A 19254-nucleotide genomic window follows, 5' to 3' on the forward strand; every position below is an offset into this window, starting at 1 on the left:
AATGTTTAATATGTATGTATTGTAATCATATGCAGAATTAGATGACAAATTATTGTTATTTATTTGATCAAAGCATACAAAATGTTCGTTTTAGTACCATCATTCAATCATGGATCACCATGACCTACTATAGCCTAGCTGTGCGCAACAATTAAGGTATCTCTCCACCTCATTTACAGTGAGTTGACTATGGGTGTTACTGTTTACCTGTAGCTATTGTTCAACCAGATTGAAACATTGACAATACAATTGGGACATTTAAATTGACCAGTTGGTTTGTAAGATTTAAATCTACCTTGATGCTACCTGTAAAAAGATTTATTCACCTAACCCAAAGTTTCATCATGCTTTTTTCCTGAAATTTTTCTTGACCTAGGATTATTCTATCAAAAATTTGAAAGGGTAGAAATATGTTTAGGTTTTAATTGTTTTAAATCCCCAGTATTGATAATATTTCTAAAACTTACCAAAAAATCTTAATCAGTAAAATATTTTGTTAACTGCATATTCATATGCATGAAAATTAAAACTGTTTTTAAATAATAAATGATTCTTTAAATTTGTAACCCTCATACATAGTATTGTCCATTTGTCAGTGACACAAGAAAGAGCTATCCAGGTGATTCAGTTTCAATTTTCAGATGGATTATATGTTGTGCATTTCTTTATAATGTCCCTTCAAGATTTTCATTTTGGATTATGATATTTGCAGTGTTTTTCTTTGAAATTTATTATAAGAGGATTTTTGTGGAAAAAATACTGTGTTCACTGAAGGAAATTCAATTTGCATAATATGGAATAAGTTATCTAAAAGGTTATAAAAAATCAAACTTGAATGAAAGAAGGAGAAATAATTGCAACACATTCATTATAAATTTTGGGATATATTATAAGAATGATTCACCTGTTTAAATGGAATATATATCATTGGAATTATCATGGAAATGAAACAAAATTTTAAATTCATAAAGTGGATATAGTCTAATGTAGTGATAAAGTGAAATGAAAAAGTAAAATATTCCAAAATATTCCTAATGTTGGGATAATATGAATGTGAAATTGGAAGTAATCATTATAAAGTTCTGGATCTAAATTTTTTTGATTGGAATATATACATGTAAATGAAATAAAAACTCAATACTGTGGACATAATAAAATCAAGTGATTTAGTGAAAATATATGAATAAACTTATCCAAAATATTTGTAAAGTGAGGATACTCATTTTAAATGTGATAATGGAAATAATCAAATATTGCAAAATTCTGTACCTGATTTTAGGGATATATATATCATGGGAAATTTAACAGAATACTGATATAGAGAGAAAATCTAGTTATATAGTCAAAAGCATGAACAAATATTCGAAAACTTTCATCATGTTCATAAAATTAGAAAAATGTTATAAATTATTTCTGATAAAGAAAATGGAATACTGGATGAGATGTAAAATATTTAGAGTAAATAAAATAGATCATTCAAATATGATTTTGATATTTCAATATGAATATACATTAACAATTTCTACAAGGAACATGTCAAAAACAAATTATTTTGAGTTATTTCCTATTAAACAGGTTGGGATCAAACCCCCTGTATGGTGATTATACCTGTATAGAGGGATAATCCTTCTTTAGAGGGATAAAATTCTCTTTTTCCGTCTAAATGTTATGTTTTTTGGCATTTGAATGATTAATTATTTCAGGGAAAACATCCATTTCCATAACAAAAAGACTTATAACAATGTTAATTTCTTTACCTGTTTTAGGATTCTCTAATAAAAAAAAACATGAGAAAAGTTTGTTTTTTTTATCAAATTCACAGTGTTTAGTTAATGTAAGAACATGAAATAAGTTTGTGTCCAGTTATCAAATATAAGTAGTCATATTCTAGCATTATTCATACCATGTATAAACTAATTTAAACTGAATGCATATTATGTTATTCAACAAAGATAAAAATTGAAGCCTTGATGCCATATAAAAAATTTTATAAGTTTAAAACCAGATGCTCCACAGGGCGCAGCTTTATACGACCGCAGAAGTTGAACCCTGAACCGTTGGGGCAAGTATGGACACAACATTCAAGCTGGATACAGCTCTAAATTTGGATTGTGATTAAATATTTGACACAGCATAGGTTTCTGACACAGAATGAATGTGGTCTAATGAACTTAAAATTTTTTTTTTGCCTTTGAGCAATTCACTATGCTGTTGAATATTAATCCTCTCAAAAAAATGTTTAAAGAAATTTTCTTTTTATTTATGAAATCTGAAATGAGAAAAATTTAACCCCCCCCCCCATTTTCTTTTCACATCCCCCTTTCCCTTTTTCCAAAACTGATCTCAATTCAAATTTCCAATGGAGTTTGCAACAATAACTACTCATTTAAATACATCATAAAATATTAAAATGTAACAAAAGGTGCTTGTTATCACTGAATGGTAAAGATTGTTTTAATTTATCAGTTGGTAGTAAAAGTGAATATACATTGTATATTGTATAAAACAATGATTTAAGTTGACTCAACTACTATTCTGGACAAAGAAAGATAACTACAATCAATTGAAAATTTCTTGCTATTGCACAATATTGTGCAATTAGATATTTCTGGCTATTGCGCAATACTGTGCAATTGAAAATATTTGCTATTGCACAATACTGTGCAATTGAAGATTTCTTGCTATTGCGCAATACTGAGCAATTGAAAATTTCTTGCTATTGCACAATACTGTGCAATTGAAGATTTCTTGCTATTGCTGAATACTGTGCAATTGAAAATTTCTTGCTATTGCACAATACTTAATATAATAATTTTGGATCCTGATTTGAACCAACTTGAAAACTGGGCCCATAAACAAAAATCTAAGTACATGTTTAGATTCAGCATATCAAAAAAGCCCAAGAATTCAATTTTTGTTAAAATCAAATTTAGTTTAATTTTGGACCCTTTGAACTTTAATGTAGACCAATTTGAAAACGGGACCAAAAATTAAGAATCTACATACAGAGTTAGATTTGGCATATCAAAGAACCCCAATTATTCAATTTTTGATGAAATCAAACAAAGTTTAATTTTGGACCCCGATTTGGACCAACTTGAAAACTGGGCCAATAATCAAAAATCTAAGTACATTTTAAGATTCAACATATTAAAGAACCCTAAGGATTCAATTTTTGTTTAAATCAAACTAAGTTTAATTTTGGACCCTTTGGACCTTAATGTAGACCAATTTGAAATCGGGACCAAAAATTAAGAATCTACATACACAGTTAGATTGAGCATATCAAAGAACCCCAATTATTCAATTTTTGATGAAATCAAACAAAGTTCAATTTTGGACCCTTTGGGCCCCTTATTCCTAAACTGTTGGGACCAAAACTCCCAAAATCAAACCCAACCTTCCTTTTATGGTCATAAACCTTGTGTTTAAATTTCATAGATTTCTATTTACTTATACTTAAGTTATGGTGCGAAAACCAAAAATAATGCTTATTTGGGCCCCTAATTCCTAAACTGTTGGGACCTCAACTCCCAAAATCAATCCCAACCTTCCATTTGTGGTCATAAACCTTGTGTTTAAATTTCACTGATTTCTATTAACTTATAGAAAAGTTATTGTGCGAAAACCAAGAATAATGCTTATTTGGGCCCTTTTTTGGCCCCTTTTTCCTAAACTGTTGGAACCAAAACTCCCAAAATCAATCCCAACCTTCCTTTTGTGGTCATGAACCTTGTGTCAAAATTTCATAGATTTCTATTCACTTAAACTAAAGTTATAGTGCGAAAACCAAGAAAATGCTTATTTGGGCCCTTTTTGGCCCCTAATTCCTGAAATGTTGGGACCAAAACTCCCAAAATCAATCCCAACCTTCCTTTTGTGGTCATAAACCTTGTGTCAAAATTTCATCGATTTCTATTCACTTTTACTAAAGTTAGAGTGCGAAAACTAAAAGTATTCGGACGACGACGCAAGACGACGACGACGCCAACGTGATAGCAATATACGACGAAAAATTAAAATTTTTGCGGTCGTATAAAAAAACTATCTCAGTTATACTATAACAGTAACAATTAAACAGGTGAAGTGATAGGATAAGAAATACTTCAGGAAAAAAGCATGCTGAAAGTTTTGGTTAGGTGAATAAAAAACTGTACAGGTAGCATCAAGGTAGATTTAAATCTACCAAACCAACTGGTCAATTTAAATGTCCTTATTGCATTGTCAATGTTTCAATCTGGTTGAACAATAGCTACAGGTAAACGGTAACACCCATAGTCAACTCACTGTTATTTCCGTGCGCTGTGCACATTTAGTATTATTTCAAAACAACTTTTGCAACAAAGGAAAACAGCCATATCCAAGATATGTCAGGTATTTACAAATTAGTTGTTTCAGTTACAGTGTGGTTTAATCAACATCGTTTTAAGAAATACTATTTTGGTCTACTTAGCCAGGTCAAGTAAAAATTGGAAAAGCTTCAAACTACATCTGTTACAGACAAGTAAATAATTAGTTGCCAAAAAAATCAAATCATAAGCCCAGAAAATCCCAAAATTTACAATTCCAGTGCAGAATTTTTTTTAACATGAATTACAATAATAAATATTATCTCTAACATGTTTAAGGTGTGTTTATTTCTCTGATCATGACAACAACACCAGATAGAAAAAAAATTTATCTAGAACATGTAGAACATTAGTGCATACTTAGGAAGGCTATTTTAACACCAAAAGACATGATTGACAGGTTGATTAGCAATGTAATTGGTCAGTTCTCATGGGCTATGTTCCAGTAAGAAAACAAGAAACTGTTTTAACATCATTTCTTTTTTCTAATTCACATTTCTAAGATACATGTAACTACTTATAAATATAAAAGAAAATGATTGTAACAGAAAATATTTCCAGATAGCAACAAATTCAAACAGTAATAATAAATTGTTTCACATTTGTTTTACATTTTGTTGATAACAGAAGCATTTGCCTCATATCTGTATTCTATTAGTATTTCTGGGCATATTTACAACTCGCATAAATACATTCAAAGGGAGATAACACAGATACAAATTCTGACAAAACTTAAGCACTACATTGGCCTATAAAAAAATCCTAGTGGCTATACTCGACACGTAACAGATACATTCAAAGGGAGATAACACAGATACAACATAAGCTATAGATAAGCCTATCAAATTATGAATGAATAGTATTGCAGTCCTAGGAAATAACATAGCAATTATGTATGCTGTACAAAAGCCTCTCAACTAAGTAGTTTGTATTTAAACATGGTTCAGTGTTCATGTTTTCATGTTAGTTACTTGGTTCATTAAATTCTTTTTATAACGAGTAAATTACAGATTTTTTCATTGATTTAATATTTAGAATCTACATTTGCTTCTAATTTATGCTAATAATTTGTGCAATTTTTGAATGTTGTATTAAACAATATCACAGTTTCTGTGGATTCCTTTATTGTCATATTGTCATATGGATACCAATTTGAGTGGAATTAGGGAAAATCATTTTTCATGGACATTTTGATTTAGTGGTTTTGCCAAAGTCTGCATATTAAATAGATACCGGTATGCCAATAGAAATTGTGTACTTTGTTGAAATTTCAATAATTGTTGGTTACAAACCTACAAGCACAAAATCCACAAAAACTGATATCTATAACAAATAGTAATGAATCCATATTACCATAATATGTGTTTTGTGGTTTCAGATACTTTAAAATTGAGAATGGAAATAGGAAATGAGTCGAAGAGACAACGACCTGACCAAAGAGCAGAAAAGGGCAGAAGGCTACCAATTGGTTTGCAACACAGCAAGAAAATCCCACACCCTGAGGCATGCTAATCAGCTCGCCTCTTAATAAAAATGTGTACTAGTTCATGCAGTGTTGTTAATGAACGTCATACTTAACTTCAAAACATATAAATGAACTAAAATTTGTATACTATGAATAAAGTTGCATAGACTTTTGACCAATTCAGAACAATTATCATTTAAAGTCATTTAAACTGAGAAAACAAACTATTGTACACAGAATCAATGTCAAATTAAACACTTCTTCAGAAGTCAAAAGGTTCTGTTTTTAAAGGTTTTGTGGATTATTTGGGTATTTACAAGAAGGTGATTAAATAACAATATTTGTGTCAAGGGTGTTTTAAACCTTATACAAATATATACATTGTTATTTATTTTTTGAAATGTTAAAATATCTAATTACATTAGAATAATTAAAATCCAATAAACCGTTTTTAAATTATTATGCTACAAATGTGACACTAAACTTTTGGTAATTTAAAAGTACTTGATAGTTTTTACGTGGCTGTAAGAACTATTCTAAATAGGGCATTTTTCATTCCTTCAGTGCCACATTTGTATCATTATTTGGAGCTACAGCAGCTCTGTGAGTGTCCTTTCTTTAAGGCATTTGCAGACTTACACCCTAAACAAGTAGCCCCATTAAGCTGGATCAAACAACCGAGGTTCTCTGACTGCTTAAATTTCTCCACTCCTTTCTTGTTTTTTCTCCTTATTCTCCAGTTTCTCAGCACTTCCTCTATTATATCAATAAATTTTGAAGTTAAAAATTAAACATTAAGAAGTGAAAAATGCAGTATCGGAAAGTTTCTGTTCTTGTTAGAAAATAAGACCATATTCAATTCTGTTGGTAACTCTTGTATCAAGACCGAATTTATTCGACAGTATAATGATCTGCCAAAATACTGTTCTGAATTTTTCAGAAGGCTCTGTAAAGAGGCTGTCAAAAAGACAGCAAACAGTGTTTTCCATAAATGTTTTAATTAGTGTCATTGTTTTACCAAATAAGGGCCATAACTCTGAAAAATTTGTAAGGGTTCCACGGAACCCAGTGTCTCGCCTACTTTTGCTGTTAATCGTAGACTCAACAAAAATGAGGAAAAACATCAATAAAAATTTCCCTCTCGATACTGTCTTTTGATTGAAAGAAGCTTCCAAGTTTGGTAAAAAAATCCAGGATAGTTTATGAATCTAATAAATGTTTAATAAACTTTAACTGCAGACTGTATGTAATGTTAACTGAAAGAAAAACTAAGTCCATTTATAAGTAAAATACGGAAAAAGTGATTTTTTTTTTTACAAAATTTACTTCTGAATAACATCTTATGATCAGAAACAAGCTTTTGTCTAAGTTTGGTAGAAATCCAGGATAGTTTAAGAACATTATAAAAATTTTAAAAACTTAAACCACAGAGTGAATGTTTTTTTTTCTGGCAAAAAAACTAAGTCCATTTATAAGTAAAATACGGAAAAGTGGAAATTTATTTTTACAAAATTTTCTTTTTGATACTATCCTATGATCATAAACAAGCTTCTGTCCAAGTTTAGTACAAATCAAGGATAGTTTATGAAAGTTATTAAAATTTTAAAAACTTTAACCACAGAGTGAATGTAATGTTTCCTCGCAGAAAAACTAAGTCCATTTATAAGTAAAATACAGAAAAGTGGAAATTAATTTTTGCAAAATTTTCTTCTTGATACTATCTTATGATCATAAACAAGCTTCTGTCCAAGTTTGGTACAAATCAAGGATAGTTTATGAAAGTTATTAAAATTTTAAAAACTTTAACCACAGAGTGAATGTAATGTTTCCTCGCAGAAAAACTAAGTCCATTTATAAGTAAAATACAGAAAAAATGGAATTTTATTTTTACAAAATTTACTTCTGGATACTTTCTTATGATCATAAACAAGCTTCTGTCCAAGTTTGGTAGAAGTTCAGTATAGTTTAAGAAAGTTATTAAAATTTCAAAAACTTTAACCACAGAGTGAATATTTGTGGACGCCGCCGACGACGACGACGCCGACGACGACGGAATGTAGGATCGCTTAGTCTCGCTTTTTCGACTAAAGTCGAAGGCTCGACAAAAAGCAGGAGTGAAAATTGGCAAACCATAATAAAATTTTGTTTCGTCATAAAAAAAATATATATTTTTTTTAAAAGAATTGAATAAACAGTTCTCAAGCTATTATTGGAATCTGAGTTTAGTGGGATTTTCAATGTACAAATGTATCAAGAGCTATCAACTCCTAAAAAACGTTTATATATCAAACTTGACTACCTTTTGGTTATTCAATAGTAACATTTTTAAATTTTGAAAAGCATTTGTTAAAAGGTTTTCTAGTTATTGCACCCAAACAGCTGTTGCCAACTAAGCCCGCAAAAATGCCTGCTGTACCTTAATATAATAAATGGACTGACATTAGACAACATTAGGACCATTATTTAGCATTGATACTTTGATTTTCTTTTTTTCATGTACGGTGAGGCTAACTTTACAAGTCATGGTTTTGTGTTGTCATCTAATTGATACACGGTTGTTTGTCGCCATATCCTTCTTTTTCTAAAAAACATTTATGCAGTATCATCTCAAATGGGATGGGTAGTAATTCAAGATCATTACTTCTTTAAACAGACTATCCTTCCCAACATGTTAGAGTTAGATCAAAGCATAGACATTTGACAACAGACAATATATTGACTGATTACAGTAGCCATTGTATAGATATTTTATTCACATTCGTAAGACGACCTTGTGAAATCAATAGTTTATTATTATCCTGTCTTCTGTTTTGTATTTTACACAAACACTAAAGTTAAGCCATATCAATTTTATTGCTTCAATAACATTCAAGAACTATATATGACTGGTATATTAAAATTAAAGGAAAGGTTTCTCATATAGAGGGCTGTTTTAAATGTCTCTCTTGTATGAATGTTTTTATACATACATTGAATAAGGTAATAAAAATTGATGTCTTCATTTCTCAACAGTATGTCTTATAACCTAAAAGAACCATGACAAATTAATATAATGAGGTCTTAGGAAATAAAGCCTTCTTTATCCTTTTTGTCTGAAATAATCATACATTCCAACAGTGTGTCGATAATAATCTTGAGTATGTCATATTGAGCTCATAAAAAGTGTTTATAAGTCTAAGAAGTTGGCAAGAATGACAATGTAAAATATTACTGAACTAAAGGATTGCTGAGTTTGATAAGGAAAAAAAAGGAGGGGGCATTTGTTTCATCATAATTAAAGCAGCAGAACTAAATTTATAGTGAGGTAACAAAAGAAAGAGTTTAGAGAAATGTCATCAAGTTATTTTTGTATTGATAAAAAAATATGGACTAGCAAAAAATAGATAAAAAGGAAAGAAAAATGTTAAATTACTGAATTTGGGGGCTTCATAATAAGACCAGGAAATCAGCCATTTTTAAAAGGCCAGTGTTTCACAACCTTAAAAATAAATCAACAGATGCATTGCATACATGTGCATTAAAAGTTGTCTGAGAAAAGAGAAAATAATTCTGAGATCATTATAACCTTCCCTATTTTGTAACATTACCAGATTCTACTAGTTAAACATGTTAAAGAAAGATCAAGTATCAGCAATTTTATAACATGAGTCCAAAATTTTGAAAATATTTCTAGACAAGTTGCAGAATCTATGCCTTTGTATGTAAATTGCATTTAAATCACATGCATGCATATTATCTTCACAAACAATGCAATACTTCTACGTCAGACAGATAAATTGATCTTTGCACTTAAAATTCCAATTTCCAAAGCCATCAAACAATTAACATATTTATTTACTGTGCATATTACAAACTATTGATTCAATAAAAGGGTGAAGTGCCATAGTCACCTTAAAACCCATTTCTTAGAAGTAAACACATTTATCAACTGTCTATTAAGTCGTCTTTATTAAAGGTGGCAATGTTACTACAACAGACGCTGAGAGTATCTAATCTTTACAATCATTAACAATATGAGGAGATACATGTCTGCTAACGAGGAATTACTATTCTCTGATTAATCTATAGCACTTCTGTTCTGAAGAGTCGAGTAGCTCATAATAGATTTGATGGAATGTTCAGGACTCCTGTGTTGTCACGTTTTTATACATAACCGCGTTGTAACGCTAAATCTAAGAAAGTAGATATTTCTTGAAGAACTGATGCCAGAACAGGTTTTTGTTTCGTAGACCACGGTAATTTGGTTTGATAGTGTCAAAACCAGAAGTTTTATTTTGAAAAAGAACAAAAATCTTAAAATTTCTGTTAAAAATATATAAATTCTAAAGAATGTATAAGAGACAATTAGTCTCTACCATTTTCAGAGCTGTCAATTCCACAAGTTTCAAATTCAACGAATATTGAGAATATTACGGGTTTATCTTTTTAAGAACTTTTGAATTGCCACCTGATAACCCTGAAAAAATTGCCTAAATCCCAATTGATCCCCCCAGAAAAGGCTGGTCAGACATCAGAGCAATATGGCCTACATTTCTTTTTCCAGAGTTGTCTCCCATCTTTAACAAGTGAAGGCAACACATTTCAAAGAGCATTTTTTTATACATTCTCCAACATCTAATTGTACTGTCCTTTTCTTCCTACAGTGCCAGGCCTGTGACAAGATTTCATTCTCCCTAAAATTGTATAAATGCTTCAACCTCTCTCTACAATTAACCCTTACTCACCTTCTGACCATGCAAGACCCTTATGGCTAGTCAAGGTCCTTAAAACCTACCTTGTCGTACATGTAACCCTTAATAACTGAACTAAAAGACAAATGTTCATCTTCCTTTCAGCAGATTACCTTGTACATACAAAAATTAATGTACATTTACATTAAAAAGCAAAAAAACATAAGATGTAACACTATTGCCAAAGAGACAACTATCTCATGTCTCTATGAGATATCTATGACGTAGAAGTTAGAAAGTTGCTCACCAAAAGTACATTTGGTACAATAATACACTAACTTACCATATCTAGAGATAGTAATGTCTGTGACCCTAGAAAACATTTTCCTCTAAATGTACCAGATGTTTTATCCTACTTTTACTTTTTTCCCTCATTTTTCATATGAAACATGTTTTTAATATATGGATTTTCTATGGGTTTTTTTCTATAAATAGGTAGATTTTCTTTTCAAAAGATTTTGTGTATATTGAAAATTTAATTAGCATCATTGAATCATTGAATGTAGATGGTTAAAAGTTAAATGCATAAGGTAATAGAAATATTTAATCCATTTGACTATAAAAGTCACATATAATACCATGTACAGCCCAATAATATTAAAGAGACAGGTATAAATTATCCAAGTGTAGCCCTGGTGAGGAGATAGATATTTATCATTGTGGAATGCTTCAGCAACTGACTACAGAATAAGAATTGCAATCCTTTTTTGTCCGAGATTGCTCTGATGTATGGCCTATATAGGACTTGTAAGGGCCTAACAAAAGATCATCGAACTTTAGATTCATCAATCAGAGCTATCTCAGACTATATCTTTTTATATATACAGTGAAACCTGACTAAACGGAATCCTGCATTAACCAAAAACCTGTCTAAACCAAATATGAACCGTCATAACAAATTGTATGCGTTGTGAACCTGATAAAACCGAACATCGGCCAAAACCGAACACAATCTTAAGTCCCGGAGAGGTTTGGTTTAAACAGGTTTCACTGTATATATATACCAAGTAAAAAAGGTTTATGGACTTACATTTTAATTAAAAACTTTAAATCAAAAACAAATTTCAATACTTTCTATGATCAAATTTTAAGGATATTGGTTTCTGAACTTTTTTAACTGAGTATATTGATTAATTCCAGAGTTCATAATTGTTCTAATATGATGGTTCACTTGACATTCTGTCTTGTGGACAATATCTTACTGATCTAAACAAGTTTAACTTGAAAATCAATCATTATTTAATTTCAAATTTGAAAAATGTTATTGAAAATTGTGTTTTGTTAAAATTTCACTCCACTTTATTTGGTTCAATAAGTCTTTGCTGGTTTTGACTTATTAAATGTTCCCCTGTATTTTCTAAAATCTCATGGGGTTTTTGTCTTAAGGTATATATGTACACTACACCATTTGACTCACCCTTATCTTTCTTTTCCAACTGATCAATAAATATTCATCTCTTACATTTATATCTACTGATATATAAACCATTTACCAATGGTTTATTTTGTAAATGAAAACCAAACCAGATACAAATACATGGAATATAACTAATAGCTTTAATCTTGAAGATTAGAAGTACAAAACTGTGAGAAAAGAAGTACTGTTAGTCATAAACAACTTACACAAGTCAAAATGTCAAACCATAGGTGTAAAAATTGACAGAAATAATGATTTTTATCAATAAGATTCATATCGTCAAATTTTAATCTTCAATTTTACAAATAATGACACACATGACTTGACTTCAAGGGGATACTAAGAGAGTAATCATGGTAATAGTCCCCCTCTTTCTATATATGTATTCTAAAGAAGTTGGAAGATTGAATGTAATTCAAAGCTTCTTTAGAGTGTACAGGAAAACACATTTAATTGGTCAACAGTTTATTGATCTCTCTCAAACTATTTCTTATTGCAGAAATTCAATGAAATGTTTCTGCTATTATTCCGTGAACTTAGAGAACATTCCGCATTTCCATTCTCAATTTTATTATAGAATGTAGAGTATATATGTGAGTAGGGATTTAAACTAATTTTCTGAAACTGCCATTTCTTTAAGATCTGTACCTTGTGTCTCTTACATTAAGGTTCCTTGTTAAAAGCTTCCTGTGTCATGTGTGTATACAGTCATTGTGACAGTACAACACAAAAATCAGCTACAAACAAGTCATTTTCTTTCAGGTTTTACAGATAATACATACATGACATAATTAATTTAGATAACATTTACATTAAAAGACCTAGTTTAAGTCAACATCATTTGTGCAAATGCACTTAAACGAATGACGTTTTCTGAAACATATATTGTCTGAGATATTTTAAACTATCCTGTACAAAGTGGAAGGTACTTCCTGGACTAAATTGAAATCAAATGTATTGAAAAATGTCTAATATTTTCAGAATTCGATCAGTCATTAGGTCCGAGACCACAATTGTTTCGTAGTGCATTTCTTTTAGAACATAAATGAAAATTAAAAAAATCCCACCTGCGTTTTCTCAATAAATTTTTTACAGTGTGTTGTACTACTTTTGGGACAAATTATATCAAACTTATAGAAAACTTCACCAGCTTCAACTCAAAATATGGACAATTTTATGTTAAGGGGGTCTTGAAATCTTTTGACAGCTTCTGAAGTGCTAATTTTTAACCTTTTCAGCGGGACCAAATCACTACTTTCCTTTACAATTTTGGACCCGAATTTTTTTACAGTGTAATTTCACCCCCCTACTTGCAATCTGAGGCATTAAACATGGAGAAATAAATTTGAAAGGGGTATAAAAACAATTGGCAAGTAACCCACTGTCAACACTAGGGACTATATTTGTGGACAACAAAAATCAAGGGACGACAATTGTGGTCTCGGACCATTATATCTACATGTATGTTCTTAACAAAACATGATATATTTAAAAAGTACATCAGTCATGTTTTATACACATACAATCTATGAAATAACAATAAATACTGTAAAATGTAGAAATGTTAAATATTGATGGTTTGATGCACACCTGCAGAGAATACCGGTAAATATACAGATACAGAGCATTACCCTTACACCAAAAATAAACTTATGCAGAACCTGATTATTGTGATTACCTATATATATGCTTGCATGCAATAAAATAAAAATAGGCAGAATATACAATTTCCTCCAATACCCCCAAAAAATGAATTGTGGGTTCATAAAGTGAAGTTTCCTCAAACATGAAATCAGACTTGAAAATAAAAATAAATAATATAAATTTCATAGTTTTTATATATTTGACAAAAATGTTTGAATTATTAAAAGATACAAGATCTCATAACTTGAACATATGCATGATATGTAAACAAATGTACTTTGTCCTTATTTATTCATGTTTTATTCAAATCAATGGCAGGTAAATATAAGCACATTTATTAAATTATGTTTTATTGAAACAACACTTGCAATTGCAGATGATCTGTCAGAAATTGTTTGCTTAAATGTTTTTTAATGCAAATATTAAGGTATTTTCCTGTATAATTTGAGTTTTTCATAGACATACTGTTAAAAGAAGATATAGGACATTTCCTGAAGGGATAGGAACCCCAAAACAAAAGTTTAAGGCATCAACAAGGCAACATGTAAAATTGATAATGGATATATAGATGAGACAGTTCATGATTGTCTTTTTAGAGTGGTTTGACACTTATATAGCTTGCTGTTTGGTGTGAGCCATGGCTCCATGTTGAAGACTGACTTTGAAATTTACTGGTTTTCTTTTACAAATTGTGACTTCGGTGGAGAGTTGTCTCATTGGCGCTCATACCACATCTTCTTTATACATCTATAACTTCAACAATAGATAATAATCATGATAATATGAATGTCTAAACCAAATATCAAGCTCTTATTCAGTGGTGGATACAGGGGTCGTAGGGGGCATCTTTGATTGCCAAACAAAATTGTCATATTTTGTCAATGATTTTTTAGCATAAAATCATAAAAAAAAAAAATTGAATTATTGTAGTGATATATAATCATGATAATCTGTTTTAAGGAATTTCACATTCATTTCAATAAGTCTGGCTTTACCTAGTACTTGGGTACTAGAGCTAGTACTAGAGTACTAGAGCTCTCTCTATTATATGGCTCAATAAATTATGAATAAATTTTAAGCATACACCAAAGAAACAACATCAACATCATACTCTTAACACTTACTATACATGTGGAGGGGTTATTAATACAGCCTCTGATTTTCTTGTAGATACATTTGTGTTAAGCACTTCAGGGGTCTTTATGTGTTCAACTACTGAGGCCAACTGTATATCCAGACTAGAGTAAGCTACACTTGACAATAACTTAGGGTCACAAAGAGCAAAAAATAAGACACCTGTTCATTTAATAGTCAAAATTTGAATTTCAAAACTAATTTCCAGATCCCAAATAAGAATCTTTATATAATAAGGGCCAAACCATTCAAGTCATACAATAACTGCCAAGCATGCCAAAGTCCCTTGACAAAGATGCCACCAGAACTATACATTCTTGGTCCCTTGCTGTTTAATACATAAAATAAGGTTTGTTTTAATATCATGCAAAAGTGACTAAAGCCCTCAAAATCCTAGCTTAAGGTTTATGTACCCTTCTGTAGCCATTTTTGTACGAACTTTTCAAACTTCAATTGTATCAAAACTACAGATATAATGCATAATAGAGATAGGCCATTTTGTACATATTCCAAGGGGAAACTTGATGCACAGCATTATTTTTTACTGTTCCATTGCATTTAATAGAAAAAGAGGACTTTGTGGCAAATAAATCAAGATTTTTATAGAAAATCCACAGCCTTTATCCTTGTACTTTTATATTTGGCAATTTGATGACTGATAGATATAGGATTATTGCATGCAGTGCTAGCATTGATTTCCTTAAAACAAGTTTATAAATGTAGTTATTGGTTAAGACAAGTATAAATATGGGCAAAATCAAGTACGCCTTTAAGGGTGCGCTCTACTTTAGTGACTCAGCACGAGGTGTTTTGGAATTTACAGGTTACTTAGAACTTTTGTAAAAAATAAACACTAGCACATCATAGAAAATCAAGTGAGTAATTTATGTTTCAAATTTTATAACAAAAATCTCTGTATTAAAGGCTGTGGATTTTCTATAAAAATCTTGATTTATTTTCCACAAAGTCCTCTTTATCTATCAAATGCAATGAAACAGTAAAAAATAATGCTTTGCATCAAGTTTCCCCCTGGAACATGTACTAAATGGCCTATCTCTATTATTTATTATATCTTTAGTTTTGATACAATTGAGGTTTGAAAAATTCGTACAAAAATGGCTACAGAAGGGTACATAAACCTTAAACTGTTTTACACCGCATATATATATTGTTACTTAGTTCCAGATTATTCTGACTTCCAACAGCTGTTTTGCCTGACAAGCTAGGGCTGAGGACCCCGACCCAAATTGTTTGGCAAAACAGCCATTGGAGTATGAGAAAATTTTCAGACTAATATAAATTGTCTGTTGCCAGGTTTTATAGACTAAAGTTTATATTTCAAATACATCTATCAAATGTCTAAGACATGTGGACATATCATTCACAATTGTGCACTCAAGGTTCTGCAATAGTAAAGTTATTTAGAAACAGATGAAAGTTTGTCTAAAAAGCAGATTTTTTTCTCATTTCTTATGAAGAACAAAATTGGTAACGCGGACGTCGCAGAGGACACCCTGGTATGTTTTGTTTTGATAAATGTGAAATGTCACCAGTAACTTACCTTGTCAAGCTTATCAAAGTAGTCTCGGAGGAATATAATTGGGTTGTCTGGATGGCTAACACACAATTGTACTATACAATCTTTCAAAACTTGTTGTATATTATGCTTTTGCACGTAATTCTCGCATTCTTTGAGACTCTGCTCTTCAGAGTAATTGGCAGCCATTTCTCCGTGTAGTTTTTCCGAAATGTGGTTGTAACGGTACCGACGATTGGCTAACTTTAAAAGGCGAAGACCGGGTTGACGGTACATTTGTAACACTATGTCAGTAGTTTATCTGCTTTTTGACGAGATTTCCGTTACAATTGTTTTCACCAAATCAAGATCATTTAATCAACACATTTGAGATACTGGCAAATTATTGACATTTTTTTCTGTTTTGATATCAATGAACTTTTTAAAAAAATTGAAATTAAATTGGAAACATTTGCTTTTATGTAAAAAATCTAACAAATGTAAAGTATTTAAAAAAAACAAACAGTTCCCTATGTATCGGTTTTCAATGTAAGCAGAGTGTTTATATAATAACGATAGACTAGATTTTTTTTCTAATGTTTAAATTGTTTTAAAAAGACTTAAATTTGCTGTAAGAACAAAAGCCGCAAATTTGAAATACTTATTTACATGTGTTGTATTGTCAACGTATATTTGTTCCTAATAATATTTGTTCCTGAAGGAAACAATATTATAATAATATTTGTTCTGCGGAAATTATGTCATGGAATATTTTTTCCTTCTGTATTATATTTGTCCCACTGATATTAGGAAGTTATCATATGTTGATGAGTATATAACAAATGTTCCTATTATGCTGAAGTTTAGCATTTTAGTTTACTCCTGATTGATTATTATATAAATCAAAACATATTTTAAATGCTGATAATATTCTAAACCAAAACAGATTAAATGCTAATTATTTGGTTATTATGTAAAATGAAAAGTGTTAATATGAGTTAGATATATTCACCTGTACACAACACCTGAAGTAATACTATACTAAAACTTGGAGGCTGATGAGTATGAGAAAATATTTATGTTTTTATAAATGATGGGACATATGTTAAAGGTTAGTAAATAATGTTTATTATAACAAGTTCAGCTGTAAAATATAAATGTTAATTCTAATGAGAAAAGTATCATTTAAAGGTCAAATATGCATACCAGTAATTGTTGATAATTCAGTCTGAGAAATGATTATTCAATGTCTACAACATTGGGAACAATTATTCCCCATATTCATGATACCTGCAGAGGCGGATTTAGGGGGGGGGGGCGGGCCTCCCCCCCTTTTTTGGGAAAAAATTTGGTTGCTTATATAGGGAATCACTGAAGCGTGACTGGAGCGGGCCCCCTCTTAGGTCAGTCAGTGGGACCCCACTTATGAAAATTTCTGGATCCGCCATTGACCTGTTCTTATAATAATTGTAAATATTAAGTTACCATTTCGGCAGTAGTAATGGATAGAATATAATAATATTTTGGGGTCGGAAAAGATATTATATAATATTTTTTTTCCAATCAGGAATAAATATTACATAATACTTTTTCCATTCGGAATATTTATTACATAATACTTTTTGCAATCGGGAATAAATAATTAGGGGGGGGGCAAGGGGGTCCCAATAACAGCAAAACACCAAATTGATTTGGCTCATAACAGATAACAAGGAATTAAAATGGACAAAAACAGATAACAGTAAATGAAATATTAAAATAATTCGGTCTTTGGCAAATCAGTATTTCTTATTACGGACATAATCCTTTGTAATGCATTCCATTTTCTATGACTATGTTTTTAGTATTAATTTATGTATCTAGAATGTGTTTAAATTACTACTCAATATATTATAATATTTTTTATACGCTCGTTTACGGAACGTATTATGGTATACTGTTGTCCGTCTGTTGTCAACATATCGGACATTAACTCAAAAACTCTTTAACCAATGTGCATTAAACTTTGGGAAATTGTTTATATCCATTGACGTGAGCTCCCTTTTTGTTTTCTTTATAAATTTTAGATTTTAAGTTTCTGGGTAATGGGGTTTTATTCAATAAAATTGGTGTTTTTTTCAGTTTTCTGATAATATCTCAAAAATGTTTTCACAAAGAAAGGAATTTTGGTGAATTGTTTATATCTATTAACATGAGGTCACTTTTAATTTTTATATATTTTAGATTTTACGTTTCCGAGTTAATTAAAAAGGGGGGATTTTCCAGTTTTCAGACATTAACATAAAAATGTTTTCAGCAGTTCTCATGAAACTTTGCTGAAATGTTTATATCTATTGTTGTAAACTCCTTTCGATATTTATTAATTATAGATTTTATGTTATTGAGTTAAGGGATTTTATTCATTAGAAAAAGGTGGTATTTTCTAGTTTTCAAAAATAACTCAAAAATGCTTTCAGCAGTTCTTATAAAACGCTGGTGTATTGTTTATATATATTGACTGAAGCTCCCTTTGTTGCTTATACAAAAAATGACCTAAAAGAGTTTGAATATTCTGACTTTTTCTAAATGACCATTTAATGAGGTGTGTGAATTTTTCTTAATAAGACTATGAGGCAAAGTGGTATATAGGGTAGCAAAATCAAAAGCACCAATTATAAGCAGGCAATTTATCAAGTACTTCGAACGAATTTTGACACTCCAAAAGCAATTTATTCCACTATTTTCAAAGGCCTTAAGTGAACCATTTTTTAATCAGCTGAGGTTTTTGATTGTACCAAGTGTACTAGTAAGTAGAATACATAGTTTAGGAGGGAAACAATGGCTTGAAACGAAAGAAATCTTTGTTAGTAATGAGTTATGTGCAGCTTCGCACCCAAGTACATGATTGGAACTTTCATTGTACAATGCATTTGGTTCTGCTTTGAAAAGAATCACAGAGCTGAGTCTATGTACCATATTATATAAAAGGTTAACTGGTTGTTATGACCTAGTCCTTAATT

At 30.5% G+C, this 19254-nt stretch overlaps 1 protein-coding gene across 1 annotated transcript in view; it reads right to left on the reverse strand.

Moving 5' to 3' along the window:
* Positions 1 to 16491, reverse strand: part of LOC143044657 (cAMP-dependent protein kinase regulatory subunit) — a 102249-nt gene extending 85758 nt beyond the window's left edge. The window contains exon 1 of the mRNA XM_076216721.1: positions 16301 to 16491. Within this exon, the coding sequence (XP_076072836.1) occupies positions 16301 to 16465 (165 nt within the window). The 5' untranslated portion in view covers positions 16466 to 16491. The remainder of the gene's footprint in view (positions 1 to 16300) is intronic.
* Between the last annotated feature and the right edge of the window lie 2763 nt (positions 16492 to 19254).

The sequence above is a fragment of the Mytilus galloprovincialis genome, chromosome 9 (genome assembly GCF_965363235.1).
Source record: "Mytilus galloprovincialis chromosome 9, xbMytGall1.hap1.1, whole genome shotgun sequence".
Lineage (NCBI taxonomy): Eukaryota > Metazoa > Mollusca > Bivalvia > Mytilida > Mytilidae > Mytilus > Mytilus galloprovincialis.